Raw genomic sequence first — 16,544 nt, 5'->3', positions numbered from 1 at the left:
CCCCAGTTTATTACAGTGTTGGCAGTAAAAGCAATTTGCTTACCTAGATTGGCATACATCACAAACAGATTGAAATACTGCTGCAAGTGGCGCCCGTGCTCAGATACCTCCCTTCTCAGAAGATTCAGTACCGCCCTCAGTAAGTGATCACTTAAACTTAAGTTATCATAAGCCTACAGAAAGAAACAAGTTCTGCTGTTAGTGGCTGAATCTATCATGTCTTGATTTAGTTTCTACTTTTTACTATGACAGAGAACAGAACTGGTTACAAGGTATGGGATTTATACAAGCTCCAAAGTGGCAGCACCTGGTCAGTCTTGAGTGTCTCAGACAAAAAGACACAGACAGACCCAATAAGACTCCCATCACTCAATACTGTGTAAGTCCATGAAATTATAGCCACAGAAACTTTTAACTGGGCTTTTTTTCCAATAGCAGATAGGCCTAAATACTCAAGAAACACACATGCAATTCCACCATTAACTTTGTAGACTAAGACAACCCAATTACCTCTTCAGATATATCTCAAATACCTCACAACACAGAACACTTCCTAAGCTTATGGAGCTTCAACTAAATTCTTAACAAATTCTTTTGCTGGACACAGCAGTGAAAACATTCTGGGAAGGTAAATGGGATCATGTAAGAAAAAAGAGACATTAAAACATGACAAAGCAAAGGCTCAAAAAAGTTGATCTTTTTAACATTGTTATCACAAGTATCACAATAAGATGTAGGCTTTTTTTGTTGTTGTTGTTTGAGTGTGAAATCAGGCAATTCACTGTCTACTCCTAAACTAAGTTACAATTTTTAACAATTTCACTGTTGCAAGATACATGGGACTAAAACTTAGGGAACTCCTGCAGGTTTTCAGGTTAGTGTGTTTGTTTGTGGGGGTTTGTTTGTTTTACAGTTCTAAATAAAAACAAGGGTTCGCTTCCCTAGACACTACTTGACTAAAATAACCACTGCTTTTTTTTTTTTTTGCAGATTTCACACTCCCAGCTCAAAGGTCTCACTGAGCCTTCACAGAGATTTACAAATGAGGGGAAACTGAACCCTCTGACAGCAACTCTAACTGGTTGAGTTACATCCTGTTCAGTAGTGCAAAGACCAGAGTTTACTTTACATTAAGTGCTTATAATGAAGAAGTAAGAATAAATTTCAAAAGCTTTTCATTAGAAAATTAAATACCTGACTGGAAGGTCCAGGAGAGGCAAAAGGTGATTGACATGGTCCGTCTTGCAATGAAAAATGTGCAATAAATACTATAAGTTTTGCAAATGCACCCCTCACTTCTGCACTGGGGCATTCCAGGAGATACTCAGAGAAGCGGTTTGAAACATTAAAAAGGACGTTGTGTGCAAACCAAAAACGTACATTCTTGCTGTGACGGAGCAGGATGCACAGGGCATCATACCTGCAACAGGAGATGGCACAGTTATGAGCAAATGCAGACATGAGTGAATTTGGTAGACATGTTCTTTGGCAGAGTTTGAAGAAAATATGGGTTAAAGGTGATACCCAATCATTTTTGTTCACAAAATGATTCTAATTAGATACTTTGTAGTTCTTATAGTGATACTCTTATGAGCAATCAGAAAAAGAAGATACCCTTCAACTAAAAACCTAACTTCAAATAAAAACCTAACCTAATTTTACTTCTATCACCTATAAGAATTAAGACAGCATTACACCCCTTAACTACTCCTCAAAGCAGGTCCTGTGTTGGCAGCCATCACTGTCTCTGTACTGGAACTGGGGGAGAGGGTGAGCAGCAGAGAACACAGGTGGATTAAATGTACAACACACAACTAAATATGTAGCCTAACAAGAATTTATAGTCTCATTTAGAGACCTTAAAAAACCTCACAAAATCAAAAACCAATACCCAAAGACTAAAATATCTGTTTCAGAGAGGGCCTTGCATTACTCTGTCCTTTCAGCAGGAATATTTGAACTCTTCTTGATCTCTTAAATTAAAAGGAGTAACTTAAGCTACTCTGGAAGTTGTTGCTGGGGGTATGAATTTGCCATTATTACACAGCTACTTACTAATACCTGGTAAACTACTGGCCATGAATACCAGATTTTCTCTCCAATCTGACCAGCAGCAATCCCCACTCCTCTCCCCAGCAGAGAATAACCCAGCTGAAGGACTAAAACGAGTAAGATGGCACTGTTTGTCACAGTGTGGATTTGAATTACAGGCTCCATAGCAATGTACATAAAGTACTCTGCCAACAATGTCTCAAAGACTATTATACATGTTTCACAAACAGAATTCAAATATAAGTTGCAACAATGGCTTGTAAAGAGCTTTGTTTAAAATCACTAAAACAATGTAAAAAACATCCTGAATTTGTCAGAAAACATAACCTGTTAGTTCTGTGCTAGTGACAGCTTCCATTCCTTTATTCTTTTTAAAAGATAGAGCATTTCATTTTCAAACATGAGATTTAAGAATTTAAGAATTTCAAAAAGAATTAAGCTCTTTTTGAAAATGAAATTTGAAACTATTCAGATCAGCAGGATATTTTAAGGCTCAAATTCTTCCCAGTATTTTCTATTCAAATTTTCCCCCCTTTTCACATGCACCTTCACCATGTATCTAAATGGGATCTTTTAACAGACATCAAACTTCCAAAATTGCAATTGTTGTTAAAAGACAAAATACCAATCACTAGCAGGGCCACGGACTATTTTCTTTGTATGAAATCCTGTGGTGAAGAGAAATCTAGCAGCAAGCTGAATACTAATCATAGTTATTTCTTCTGCTTCAGGCAACAGATGATCTTGTCCTAAAGAAAAATCAGAATACTCACATGTAGACAAAGTAAAAGCAATTTTTAATAATTTAATTGATTTCAGATTACTGTTTTGTCTGATATGGTGTTCCAATTTTAGAAGAAACTTGATTAAAATAGCCCCTAGCTTCTATAATGTATCATTTGAAAATGTAAGCTTTAATACAGGCACCTGGAGGCTAACATATGTCTTTTACAAATTCAGCATCTCACCTTTGAGAACTGTTTTCAACAAAAGAGCCCTCAAACTTGAGTATTTTAACTTGATTTAGTACAGTAACTGAGTAATAGCTGATAGTTTATCAAAGTATTTTTTGCTAAATATTCTGGCAAGTTACCACTGATGAACCATTCAACAAGAAGGTGTTCAACTGCAGAAGGACAGGAGTATTCAAAGCAGGACACACCAAATTTTCACTGGCTAGATAAATCCTTGGCCACACAAACCAAAACTCTTCTTGTAAAAAATGAATCCATAATTATCACACTCCCATACTAACCTGGAGGAGGGTTTAGGTAGACACTATTACAAGTAAGCAACTTCTTTATGAATTGGAAATATTCCAGGCTGTACTGCATCCGATTGTGCATGAACTGCACGTTCTGCTTGCGCACGCTTCGCTCGATGGCCGAGGGCATTTTAATCTGGTGGGGTTTAGTGGTGATAGCGATTTCTGAAATATATTTTATTAGTTCATTGTCTTTGTCTATCGTGTCCATGCGTTCATAAAAAAGAATGTAAGCATTCCACCACCTCTTCTGGCGCCTGTAGGACATCCGCTTCATCATGTGATCGAACACTTCGCCCATGTACTCTCCCCCAAAACACTGATTTTTCATCTCTTCATCATCATCCATTTTACACTCTGTCACGTCTCCATCATCAAATTTGTACCACCGGTTCTTCTCACCATCTCCACCGTTCCTCTGGATAATGTAAGAGTAGTAATGTCCGCCGCTGGCCTGGCCGCTGTGCACAAGTACACCCACAAGTCTGTATTTTGTGCTCCCAGAGTGTTCATTTTCTGACTGCTCATTTTGTATTATCTGATTTTCAGGATTCACATCATCCCCTTCCAATTTTGCTACACCTGCCACTGTGTAAGGCTCCATGTCCAGTTCTCGTGGAAATTCAAAATAATCATTGAATTTGATTGCACATTCCCTTTCCCAGTCATAATCAAATCGTTTCAACTGGATCGCAAGAACTGGAGGCAACTTCTTAATCAACAAGCGTTTCACTGTATCCACCTAAAAAAGGACGTGAACAGTTACCAGCTCTCAAATTTCCATTCATATACTCTCACCAAATACCAAACTGAGTAATGAAAGGATGATTTTTCTTCCCAAACATGAACTAAGACTCAACTTAGTACAGCTGTAACATCACAGCTGTACACAAATTAAAAATATAAGGAATCATTACCTTTTTGTTGCATTTTTCACAATGATATGCATTTGCACCTTCCAATAAATCTCCTTTGACGTACTGCTCCAAAGAATCAAGAAGGTTTTGGTGATTCCTTATATCTACATTCAGAGTTGTGAAGGATTCCTCACACTCATACCTAGCAATGAAGAGGTAAATGTATGAGAAAGGCAGGAATGTGTTCAACTTTTGATGTTTTACATGTGTACCATGTGTGTAAGCAGTAAAAGAACTGAACTCTTTTTTACTGCAGCAGTTTTCCTACAGTTACATTACAGTATCTGCACACTGTATTTTTATGGTCAGGAATTAAAGTGATAAACACAAATACTGTATCACAGCTAATGATAATAGTTCAAAACAGATGCCAATTCAGCAAAAAAACCCAAACAAAAAGCCTTTTTATTTTCTATCTAAAAAACCTTGAATCACCATCTTCATAAAATCTCTTTGAATGTTTATGACTGACTTTGACATCATGTTCTAAATATAATCTGTGAACAAATCTCTAGCAACGAGCCAGCAATGCTTGAGAGACAACCAGCTGATACATCCTGGAAGCAACTTTTTGTTTTTAAAATAAAGAAGTGATGAATAAATTTAAAAAGCCACAGCTATTCCAGTGTAACCCTGAAGGGGTTTGTTTCCCTGATATGCAATCAAGCATTCAAAGGCTGAATAAATAAATATTTAGAAACACTTCAACCAACAGCAATATTAATTCATCCAATAAATAGCTTACAAAAAATACAGACAGGCTTTTATTTGCCATAGACAAATCCACAGTTTAGTTACTATCAGTTCTCTCCTCCCTAAACGACATTTTTGTTAATAAGTAACATGATGTAAATCCAGTAGAGTTAAAAAACACAGAAATACTTCTGGATAATAGATAATATAAAGAATGAATGGTAACTCATGTTGCTTCTGGTCTGGATCTGCCATTTCATTACCATTGCATAGAAGGTGAAATCAGTGCTATCATTTTACCTTGCAGTATTTCAACTCACTTCTAGTCACTCACTGTAACCCATGAAACCTAAAATCTTCACTTTACAAATTCTTCTTATTCATACATTAGATCAATTGAAGTTGAAAGAGTACCACAATAAAATCCATCTGTATAATTTTTTCCAGTATTTTAATTGGAGGTTAAAGGAAATGATCAGCTTTCAAAATAAAGAGAATTTGCAATGGCAATGTACAGAGATATGTACTGTTAAAGAATCATACATGATCTGAACAGTAAGAAGGCCACCAATAAACACAATAATTTTAAAAAAAGCCAAATGCCAAAAAGAGTAAGTTAATCATTAAGCCATCCTGAATTCTGCATGCAATTTTAACCATTTTGCATGCAATTTTAACCAAATAGAGAGATAAATTAAAAAGTCAGGGGAATTAAAACTTTACAATACTGAGTTCTATTCCTTCATTAATAACCATCATCAAAACAGTGAGCTACACACTTGCAGTCTGATTTGACATGGGTGGTTTCTTATATGCCTTCTACAAAACTGAATTTCAGTATTCACATTTAAAAGTATCTAAAATACAGCAGAAGTCTTAAGAAAAAGATGAACTTTCTACACCACTGACCTTAATTACAGGTTACATAGTGAGTATGAACAGTTTTACTCATTGGAACTGAAGATTCCTACTTGGCTCAGCTCTAAACACACATTATGGAAAACCAAAGACAGCAACAATTGTTGGCCAGGTATTAAAATTTTCTACAGTGCACTTAGTCCCTACAATTGTTTTCACTTTTAGCATGAAAAAACATAATCTTTTCCTGCCTTGATCAATACACAATGCCTCACATACAATCTGTGAAGTAGAAGCAATAATGCTAAAGTACTTGTAGACAAATGAATGTTCAGCTGTAGGAAAAATAAGGTAGTAAAATCTATTAGCATAAAAAACCCACACAAAAAGCCCACTCTTGACTCTAATTACTTTTATAAGGACACAAACATGGGTTGTTTTTCTGTAAAAAAAGATTTAAATCTTCAACACTTACCGATGTGGGCATCCTTGACAAATCTTCTGATCAGCAAAGGACCCTCCTAAAACTTTACTTAACATTGCTGGATGGCCCAAAGCTTTTAAAGCTTCATCTAAACTGTCCACCAGTGAATTAAAAAATTCTAAAGCATCGTGTTGTTCACGTAGATTTACAGGTTCACCCCAGAGTCTGAAAATGAAAGCACATTTTGTCAAATATTTTTTGTTTTGTTTGCCAGCAATTTTATTTTGAAAAAATATATGATTCAAGCTCCTAACCCCTCCTCCTTGAAGAGCCAAAATACTGTTTTTTGATGTACTATATGACCTGTTGTTCTGTCCCTGACACTTTCTGGTAAGTGAAAACAAGCTCTTGTGTATAACTTCATACTTAATTCAAAGTCTCACTATCAAAAATTGCTAATATTCGAAAGAACCGCTCTGCTGTAAACATAGTTTATTAACAGACTTCTACAGACTGGTGAAAAGGCAGATAAAGCTGCACAACTTCTGCTAATTTACACTTTACATCGTTGCCATTCTACTACGATTAGCTTTTTTGCACTTCAGTGATCCAGTGAATCAATATCAATACTCAATTTTCTACTTACCTGAACTGTTTCCAAAACCCTCTTGGTACATAGTACTGTAGCCTGGAAGCTGCTAAATGGCCAAAAATTACTTGGAGATGCCTCAAAACTCCAATATTGTACTCTTTTCTATCTTCAGTTTTGCTTAGTGCTGGTTTATCTTCATACTGATGTGGATAACCAAACACATCATCTCGTGGGTCAACATTGCTCTGAAAAGCAGAAAATTTGTGCAATTTACTTCCATATGTAGCTGTCCCGTAGTTAGTTTTATCCTTTGTTTAATTTGACAATCTAAGGTGTTTCATACTCAGCTGAAAACCCAAATACTGTCTTTTTTTTTTGCATTAACAAAGTTGTGGTGGCTGAAATAAGGTGCAGTGCTTTCCAGTAGAAATGCCTGAGGAGGAATTCTGCAAACCCTGGATCTGCCACTTGGATATTCTGAAGTGCCCCTCTGGCAGTGAACCTATTCAAGTATGAAATATTATCCTATTTTCCCCACAGGTATCAGTGGAAATCAGAGTGATTGATTAGCAACTGAAATTTATTACAACCTTTTCATTTAAAAAAGTAATTACAATTTAAAGATTAGGTAATTTTATATAATTAAATTTACCTCATTGTCCTGCTTTTCATCCCCAGACATGTCATCATCTACATCACTGCCTGTGCCTTCTATTGCAAGAATCCCGTTCCTGATGGCTGGAATCATGTACAGCTGCTGAATGACAGAATTCATGTAACAAGTGGCACCAGCATTTTTCAGTCCCACAAATCCCTTTGGTGGCCGAGGCCCAACAGGTGGCAGATATTCCCATTCTGTGAGTGCTTCACAAGCTACGAGGAAACAGCAGAGAGTGGTCAGGGAACTGGTTTGTTATAAAATAAAGAAAACATCCATGCAGTACAAAGGGCAGTTGCATATTATTGTAAGTCTGTATCATACTGCAATTTAATAAAACACAAAGTTCCATCAAAAAATGTAATAGCTAAACTTTAAACAACTTCTATGAAGGACTGTTCTATCTGTAATCTTATTACAACATTTTATTCTACTGTATAACTAAAGAGGCAAAAATTTAGTCTATTTATATATGAAACAGAAGTCTTTCCTCAATACCAGCAAGTTTCTTAGCTGAAGAATTCAGCTGAATGAATATAGAATATATAACCAATTTATAAACCTTCTAAAAATTATAGTACTCTCAAAAATTTACAATCCTTCAAAAAATTATAGAATTTCACTTAAGCCTCACTTTTTCTTGCCAGGATGGGAAACAGTTTTAGCAAATGCTATCTATATAACTTGCTATATACTTTTTTCCTCCCGAGTCTTCTCTTTCAGGTCCCTCACATCGCTTTGAGAACATTCATGATCACCTAAGCTAACCTCTTGTTTTGTCTGTAGTTTTACACAAAAAACTTGATATTAATAATTCTGATATAAGAGAGCATGCATATTTATTAACAAGCAGATTTGGTATATGAATCCCAGAGCATGCACAGCTCATACATTTGTTCTTTCTTCTGTCTGACATACCACAGAGATCTGGTGTTCTGTTGTGCTTATCAAACACTTGAATGGAAGGGAATGCCATGAAATCCCCCTAACTGTGAGGTGATAAGAAATACACTACTTCCCAATAGAAAAGGGTGAAGAAAGAAGGATGGGGCAGAGGGGAAAACCATAAAGCTGCCCTTATAGTTTATTCATCTGAGATGGAACTGAACAGGAAGAGACTGAAAAACCTCAAGTGACCCACTGAGAGCACCATTCAAGCAAGTAGCTCTGACACTCTGAGAGGCAGTGGACAATTTCCACTTTTGGATACTCTTTTTAGTTGCTTATGGTTTTGCTCAACTCTGAATTTACACATCTGTTAAATCACACAATGGTTTGGGTTGGAAGGACCTTTAAAGATCATCTAGTCCAGCCCCCTGCCATGGGCAAGGATATTTTCCACTAGACCAGATTGCTCAGGGCCCCATCCAGCCTGGCCTGCAACACTTCTGGGATGAGGCACCCACAACTGGGCAACCTGTTCCAGTGTCTCAGCATTCTCATAGTGAAGAATTTGTTCCCTGTGTCCAATCTAAATCTATTCTCAGTTTAAAATCATTGCCTCTTGTCCTGTAACTACAGGCCCTGGTACAAATCTTTTTCTCCATCTTTCTTACAAGCCACATTTAAGTAATGAAGGTCACAATGAGGTACCCCTGGAGGCTTCCCTTCTCCAGGCTGAACAACCCCAACTCTCCCAGCCTTTCTCACCATATGAGCTTGGGTTTCCTTGGTTTGATGGTGTTTGGATTTTGTTTGGTGGTTGTTGATTCCCTTTCCCTCTTAATATTACAGCAGAATGGTTTTAGTGTCTCTTAAGGGCTGGAGAAAATATCCTCCTGCTTGATAATTTTTAAGAAATGCTTTTTTTATGACAACAATAATCAGTGCTGAAAACAAGCCTTTTGTCCTTCTTGTGAAAATCAGCCCAAGTTTCACTTGACTATTGGCTTTTGAAGCACTAACATGTGCAAGTTTTTGAACAGACAGCAATCACTACAACCTTTCTCTAGTGAGAAGGAGAAAGTTCTTTCAGTGCAGAGCTGTGCTGAGACAAGGCCAAAAAGGAGCCTGAAAAAGGACTATGACAAGCAGAGAATGAGTTCAGAACTAAAAAGAGAAGCAGGACAGAGGACCTGTGTCTGTGTATGGGCAATGATGACAAATCAGGTGAGCAACCAAGAAATTGGCTCTAAAACTAAGCTGGTGAGGCTCTGGAATTGGTTAGCAAGAGCCTGAAATTATGAGAATGAAGTAGAAGATACAGACAGAATGAAGTTCCTGGGAGCTGGTATGGACAAAGGTGAGAAATTGGGACAGGAAGGGTCAGGCTGTCACTGGAATTTGGATGTGACCATGGAATGTAGGTCAGTACATTTACTGCATAAAGAAAAACAAACAAAGCCTACACTGGCAAACTGATTTTGCAGCATTAAAAGCAGCCACAAACAAACCATGAACTAAAAAACTCAGCATTTGGTTCAGTGGATAATAGAAACAAAACCTATACATGATATATACATTAAGGAGTAGAAAATAGATAATTAAAAAGTATTACATACTAGTGATTGCTGTACCTATGTAATACATTTCAGTCAACGTGTCTACAATCTGTTTGAGATTTCGCACACATCCAACTGCTAGTGCAACAAGGAGCTCAAAGCCAGCATTAATAGTGGCTGGTGAACTACACACTGGTATGGCCTGCTCAGCAGGCAATTCTCCATTTCTCATGTATTGTAGATAAACATTGGATGCTGGAAAGATGAAATCATCTATCAACTCCTGAAAAAAATAAGACAATAAGAGCTGTTACCATGGAAATTATTTTATAAGAGAGTAATGGTTATAACATAAATGAATGTCTGAGAACCAGAGGGGTCCTTAACAAAAAAATCCCACCAAGAGTAAAAATTGAGAACAATACCATAATGAGCTTTTAAATTAAGAACAGAAGAACTCCATTCTAAAGTGGTTCCCTGCAAACCCATCTCCCCACTCCAAGTTAAAAATAAATCTGTACTGTTCTTGATCGGTATAAAATTTCTTTTGCAAAACCAATATTATCTACAAAGCTCTTTAACAATTAGTGCTGAAAAACCAACACTCCTGCTTTACAATATCAGAGGTACAAAGAAAACATGTCTGATTAAAGAGATGCTCAGATGTGATGCATTTGTTCAAACCTGCCCTAAGCATTAATAGCAGTAATTAAGAACATGTGCAGGAAAGCCATTACAGAGGTAATGAAGGAAAGCAGTCCTGTACAGTGAGACTGTATCTCACTATCTTTGTGTGGTGTTTGTCAAGTACTGGAATAAGAATTAAAATGTTAAATACAGTACTTAAGTAAGAATGAAAATGTTAAATACACTTTATGACTGAAACATGCAATTTAATTTTTTTTAAAAAAGGAAACATTAAACTCCAACCAAAAGCATTTTTATGGATACAACCCACAAGATGTGAGGTTTCTTTTTACTTATTTATAGGTAAAAACAAAGAAGAAAAAAATCCCAAAAATCAATCCCCACCCCCAAAACCTCACAAAGACAAAAAAATCCCCTCCAGAGGTCAAAAAACTTGAACTTACTTTAATGAGATTAGCACCTCCTTTTTCACAACCAATGTGGTATTTCTTCTCAGGTGTCTGGAATGCTAACAACTCTTTTGTTACTCCAAGGTGACCCTCTAAGATCGTTTCTTCAACACCTGTTTCCCCTGTTCTTTTTACTTCATCCTGCCATTTAAGAGAAAGTTAGGACACTCCAAACAGCAAACATTAAGCTCAGAACTGCAGTTTACAAGAAACTTTGCAGTTTTGCAGCAAAAACCTAATTATCAGGAATAAACTTATCCTGAAACTTACCCTGATTCTCTTAAGCCAGTCAATTTCATTATTGAGAAGAACTTCAGCATTGGGTACATTAATATTACTGTTGTAAGCATAGTTAAGAAGATGTCTTAAGAGGGTGAAGTAGTCTCCAGAATGCTTAGCTCTCTCTCTTGCAGTGCTCTGAGTAAACCAAAAGCAAAGAATTTATAACTGCTTCTACTTACAGTGCAACACCAACGTACTTCTCCTAAATCTCACAGCAAATATAGAAGAAAACAAGTGTAAGGTAATTTTTAATTTTTACAAGTTTAAAATTGTACTTGGCTGCTAATGAATGACTTCTCAACTATTTTAGTAACAATTTCTATACCTGAATAAGAAAAAGAAAACCAAATCAAAACTTTTGATCAAATGTTCAAGAGAGCCATGAGCTGGAAAGCCCTGGCAGGACCAGTAGGAGAAGGCACTAACTGCAGGTATTCTCTAACCTGCTAATAATTTTTACTTAAAAGTTAGCAATCACCAAAGATCAAATGCAGACATTAAAGACTACTGTTCATGTTCTTATCAGAAAATGCAAGAGTCCCTTTTCCCCTGATCTAGCTCAAATGGAAATCATCTGTGCTGCTTGTCTGTAGGTCAGAAGCAATCTATATTATAATGACTGTTATTAATAGCAATTTGTCTTTTCTTGCAGGTATTTTGTCCTATTACTTTTTACATACATTCCCATACTGAAGACTTTATCTCTGAAAACTTACCCCTAGAACAGTAAACAGCAGGGTAATGAAGAAAAGGAGAGGTCTCTGTCCCATGCAACACCTGGTAGCCATTAAAAAGAATTGCTCCTGTGCCATCTGACGAACAGTTCTGGAAATAATTGAATAGAAACATTAAATTCAATCTCCTTATCCAGACAGGACATTAATTAAATTTGTGTTTATCTGCTTAATGCCATTTTCTAAAACTGAACATAATGTAGGAAACATGAACAGTTTAATTATTCCCTACCCCATCATATCATTTCTCCTTGCAATGAAATTTCAGATGCATGAATTCTAGTACAAAACCTGTTCCACAAATCAAATATTTAAAGGTTAAAGAAAAAGAAACTTAGAAATACCAAGCCACTACACCTTTGCAACTGACAGCAATTATTGCATAACACAAACATTTGCAATCCTAAATTTTTTTTTTTCCTAATCAAGCACCAGTTGTACCTGGTAAAACCAGGTACAAAGGAGAACTACTCCAGTAAAACTGCTTTTATGTGTCACTGCAGCAGTTTGCTGAGTATCTCTGAAGTGATCAAAATTTATCATTAGTAAGATGTGAGAGATGATGACCCTTCTGAAAATTCAAGTGGCTATAATTAAAGGAAATTTTTCACCTCAGAACCTAATCTAATCACTAGAGCAATGCAGGAATGGATAAGCTTCAGTTAAAAAAAAAAAAAAAAACCTAAAAAAAATTAGGGCAAATCCTTTTCTTTCAAGTTGTAGGATTAATTGTCTGAGCAGTATGCCTTGTAAAAACTGTTGGGAGCAACTCTTTTTGTGTGGGAAGAGACCACGAATGCTGAATGAATGATTTTATGGAAGTATCTCAACATATGAAAAACTGAGTTTTGCAGTGTCTGTTTGGTGTGGCTGCCTCTGTTTTGTGCCCATGGAGTCAGAGTGGAAAGCACACCAAAGAATCCTCTTCCCTTCAGAGCTTTTTCATGTGTGGTTAACTGTGATTTCAAAGCCACATTAGGATGACCTTGAGGTCAGAGCAAAGATGCACCTGGCTGAGCACCATCACTGCTACCATGCGCAAAGCAAAGTGCACAAGAAGGACTCATGCAGAGACACTTCTCCAGAATGTTCTCTCAGCTTCTAACAATCTGTGACTCAAGAAAACTACCAAGAGCAGTATTTCATAGCCCTCACTAAACAAGTTCATGAAAGAACCCCTCAAACCATTTCCAAACTGAAGGTTTGCACTGCTTAAATGTTATGCCCAAGAAGGTCTTATACAAAGAAACACAGCTCTCCATTTGTTCTCCCTTTGCTACTTCTGATTTTAAGGGTCTCTGTAGTATTCTCCTCCCACCATTCATCTCTCCTCCAGTATGAAGTGTTCCCAGCTATTCAGCTGTTCCTCAGATGGAAGTCATTGCAGAGCTTTGATCTCCCTTGTCACCCTTCCCTATCTTTGCAAGTTCTCCTACTCTGCTCTGAGTTGCAGCAGACTGTGGGGTGGGGCTGGTCTGTTTTGTTCTTAACAATAATTGAGATTTGATGGGGTCTGATTGCTGAGCCAATGTTTTAGAAGAACATCTCAGAGAAAGTTATTTTAAGATACTGCTTGGGACACATCACATAGACACTCCTCAGCTCTCTGCACTTGAAGGCAGAATGAAATAGACAAAGGTGATATTTTCCTTCAGTGACAAATGTGACCAATGTGACATGCCTCACACTTCTATGTTTCTGAGTATGCAGTGTTTGAACACAAGTATTACATTTCTGTGAAGCTGTAACCATCTAAGAGCTCTTAAGGAATCATGAGAGGGATGCAGCTGCCTGAGCACAGCATCTCATGCTGTTTTAGACACATGATGACAGCACAGAGCTGGCACACAGGACATGAGCTGCACAATGAACTCACACTCAGCAGGAGGAATAGCTGGAGGCCAAGCACCTCCCTTAAGGCTGGCAAGCTGAGTCCTGCCCTCCTGAGAGCTCCAGGACACAGGTCTCTGTTCAGTTCATAGAAGACAGTCCCTTCAGTGGGTGTAAGTGCCATGGCTTTACAGCACTAAGAATTTTAATGTATTTAGGCCACATACATGCGGCCACCAAACACTTTGCAGAGATCAGCAGAATACTTCTGGGTTCCAGGATTATTTAGGACTAATTGTTTGGCTATCTCCTCTTAACTAAGCTGGTCTTGCATTCAGAGGACACCACTACAAAATCAATTACCTTGCAGGAGAAAAACTACTCTAGCATTTAGTATTAAACATTTTGCATTCTGCTTCTCAGTAAAGAGGTATAACATGGTTATGCTCTGAGGAAACAGAAGTCCCAGTCAAACTCTGAAAAAACAACAATCCATCTGATCTTTTCTGGAAAGATTCTATTTGTGAGATCTAACTTGGTCATCTTCTGTCTTTGTCTTTTATGGTGCACCAAAAATATTTTCTCACATGCATATTTTGCTCACATTGTTCTCTGATTGAGCATAGGAGATTAGAGAACAATAGTTGTGGAAGGATATTCAGAGTTCTGTCTGGTATTTGCTAAACTTTCTCTGCACTGCAAACACTGATTTGTTTCCACATTAATTCAGAAGAGGAACTTTTCAGCAGGTTAGTTCAACTTCACTATCTTAATTTACAAAGCAATCTTCTGTTTCCACTCATGCTTATGCTATTTTACCACGTAACAATGAACAGTTGCACCATTCTAAGTGAGATTATTATGTTTATCACAGGTTTTATAGGCATATGAGAGAAGTGGTTGCTTCTTGTACCGACAGTATGAACTATTTTTCCATATGAGTGATACAAGCAAGTATGGAAGTACTTTCAGTGAAGCATGGAAATACTTTCAGTATGAAGTATTTTCAGTGAAACTGAAATTCAACACCCTGTACCACAGGCTGCAAACTAATAAAGCTTGTGGTATTTCTGGTAACCCTCCAGTTTCACCAATGTGTGCAAAGAGTTCACTGTAAAGAGATGCTCTGATGATACTTGATCCTTTCATTAAGGCAAATATTCCTAAACATAAGATCTTTCAACCTGTTTATCCAGAAGTCAAAAACCCCAAAACACGAATTCTGCTCAAATTCTGACCCCATTCATTTGAGAGCACCATAATCTGACTCCCTTTAAAACATACTGCAAAACTTAAAGACACCACTAATTTTGGATCTCTGTCATTTCTCAAAGTTAGAATATTCATGAAACAACAGTAACTTAAAAAATTAAAATTAACTCTTTAGTAACAGATCAAAGCACTGGCAACCAAGTTTAATAACATATTAACAACTTTCCACCTGGATGGATGGTTTCTGAAAACACCCAGCACTTCACATCACAATTCCAGATGGGATGAAGCCACTGCTCTGCATTTAGGCTTTATATTCCTTTTGAACTGCAAAATAATAGATGTGACCAAAACTTACTTGCTGTGACAGTGCAATAGTAAATCAATAATAAATGTCTGCCACGCCTTCTCTTTACTGAGTGCATCCAGTGCCGTTGGAATCAAAGCAAAGCACAGGGTCATCACCTCCAGGGCTTCACAGCAAACTTGTTCATCTTCCATGTCTGGTTCATTTCCTGCATTTGTCTGTGAAAACAAACAAGAGTGCACAAAGTGGGTACAGAAAACAATCCCAAGAAACCCAACTGGCTCCAAGGTATATCACTAAACACAAACACAAACCACAGCTTTGTATACTAAGTGATTATCAGTGCCAAGTATTTTATACACTCAGATCTGAGCCAAAGCACTGTGTGGGATGACTTGAACTTCCAGAATTGTGCTTCTCACTGGAGGATTTCAAGCATGAACTTATGGAGACAGAAGTTAAATAGGACAACTATGGGCAACAGTTACACCAGCTAGTACTGTTGGGAGTTTTTCTTAGTTTGCATCTGTGGTTTTGTTTGGGATTTTTTTTGTTTTGTTTTTCTTTACCACTCAAAAAATGGCATTTAAAACTCGGAAAACTCTACTACTTAAACAGAGAAAGGCCATAGTGCTGTATAATTAATTCATCAATTCAGTTTTACAAGGATTTGACACTCACAACTTATTTGACCAAAAGCTTTTTAATATTGCTAGAATTTATTAATCACTTTGCTATTTTTCAGAAAGATGAAACAGTTGAAGTTCAAGTTTTAAACATAGCTGCTGTCATGATTTTTGACACAGAAAATAATATTACCTCTAATTGGTGCATAGGTTACTTCTTAGACTAAACACTTGAATTAATTGAGTTGATTTTGGTACATTTTTTCAGAATAAATACTTTGAGAATAATGGCAAACCCTCTCCTCCATCTAGAAGTAATTACATTCAAGAAGTTCCAAAGAAACTGAATGTGAGAAGGTCTCAATTTATCATTTATAAATCATAAGTGCAGGTTAGTCACATCAACTACAGCCATTAAATATTTGTTTTATATGTGAAAAGGTATCAAGATTAATTAGGCAGAAAGAAGGGATTACAATGCAGAGGAGAGAACTAATTGTGAACAGGCCAAAATATGCCTCACTCTGGCAGCAAACACTATTTTGTCTATGCACAAT

General features: G+C 37.0%; 1 protein-coding gene across 1 annotated transcript in view; it reads right to left on the bottom strand.

The window, feature by feature from the left end:
- The window catches only part of USP9X (ubiquitin specific peptidase 9 X-linked), a 97,240-nt gene that overhangs the window by 11,466 nt on the left and 69,230 nt on the right, over nt 1–16,544 (bottom strand). The window contains exons 26-38 of the mRNA XM_066545490.1: nt 15,413–15,579; nt 11,995–12,103; nt 11,267–11,413; nt 10,991–11,137; nt 9,975–10,182; nt 7,453–7,673; nt 6,855–7,045; nt 6,260–6,433; nt 4,234–4,375; nt 3,308–4,058; nt 2,678–2,801; nt 1,195–1,420; nt 44–173 (exon numbers count right to left, since the gene is read on the bottom strand). Of these exons, the coding sequence (XP_066401587.1) occupies nt 44–173; nt 1,195–1,420; nt 2,678–2,801; nt 3,308–4,058; nt 4,234–4,375; nt 6,260–6,433; nt 6,855–7,045; nt 7,453–7,673; nt 9,975–10,182; nt 10,991–11,137; nt 11,267–11,413; nt 11,995–12,103; nt 15,413–15,579 (2,737 nt within the window). The remainder of the gene's footprint in view (nt 1–43; nt 174–1,194; nt 1,421–2,677; nt 2,802–3,307; nt 4,059–4,233; nt 4,376–6,259; nt 6,434–6,854; nt 7,046–7,452; nt 7,674–9,974; nt 10,183–10,990; nt 11,138–11,266; nt 11,414–11,994; nt 12,104–15,412; nt 15,580–16,544) is intronic.

The sequence above is a fragment of the Molothrus aeneus genome, chromosome 2 (assembly GCF_037042795.1).
Source record: "Molothrus aeneus isolate 106 chromosome 2, BPBGC_Maene_1.0, whole genome shotgun sequence".
In the NCBI taxonomy this organism is placed as follows: domain Eukaryota; kingdom Metazoa; phylum Chordata; class Aves; order Passeriformes; family Icteridae; genus Molothrus; species Molothrus aeneus.
Note: the sequence above shows the minus strand (reverse complement) of the source record. Positions and strands in the feature narration are given on the sequence as shown.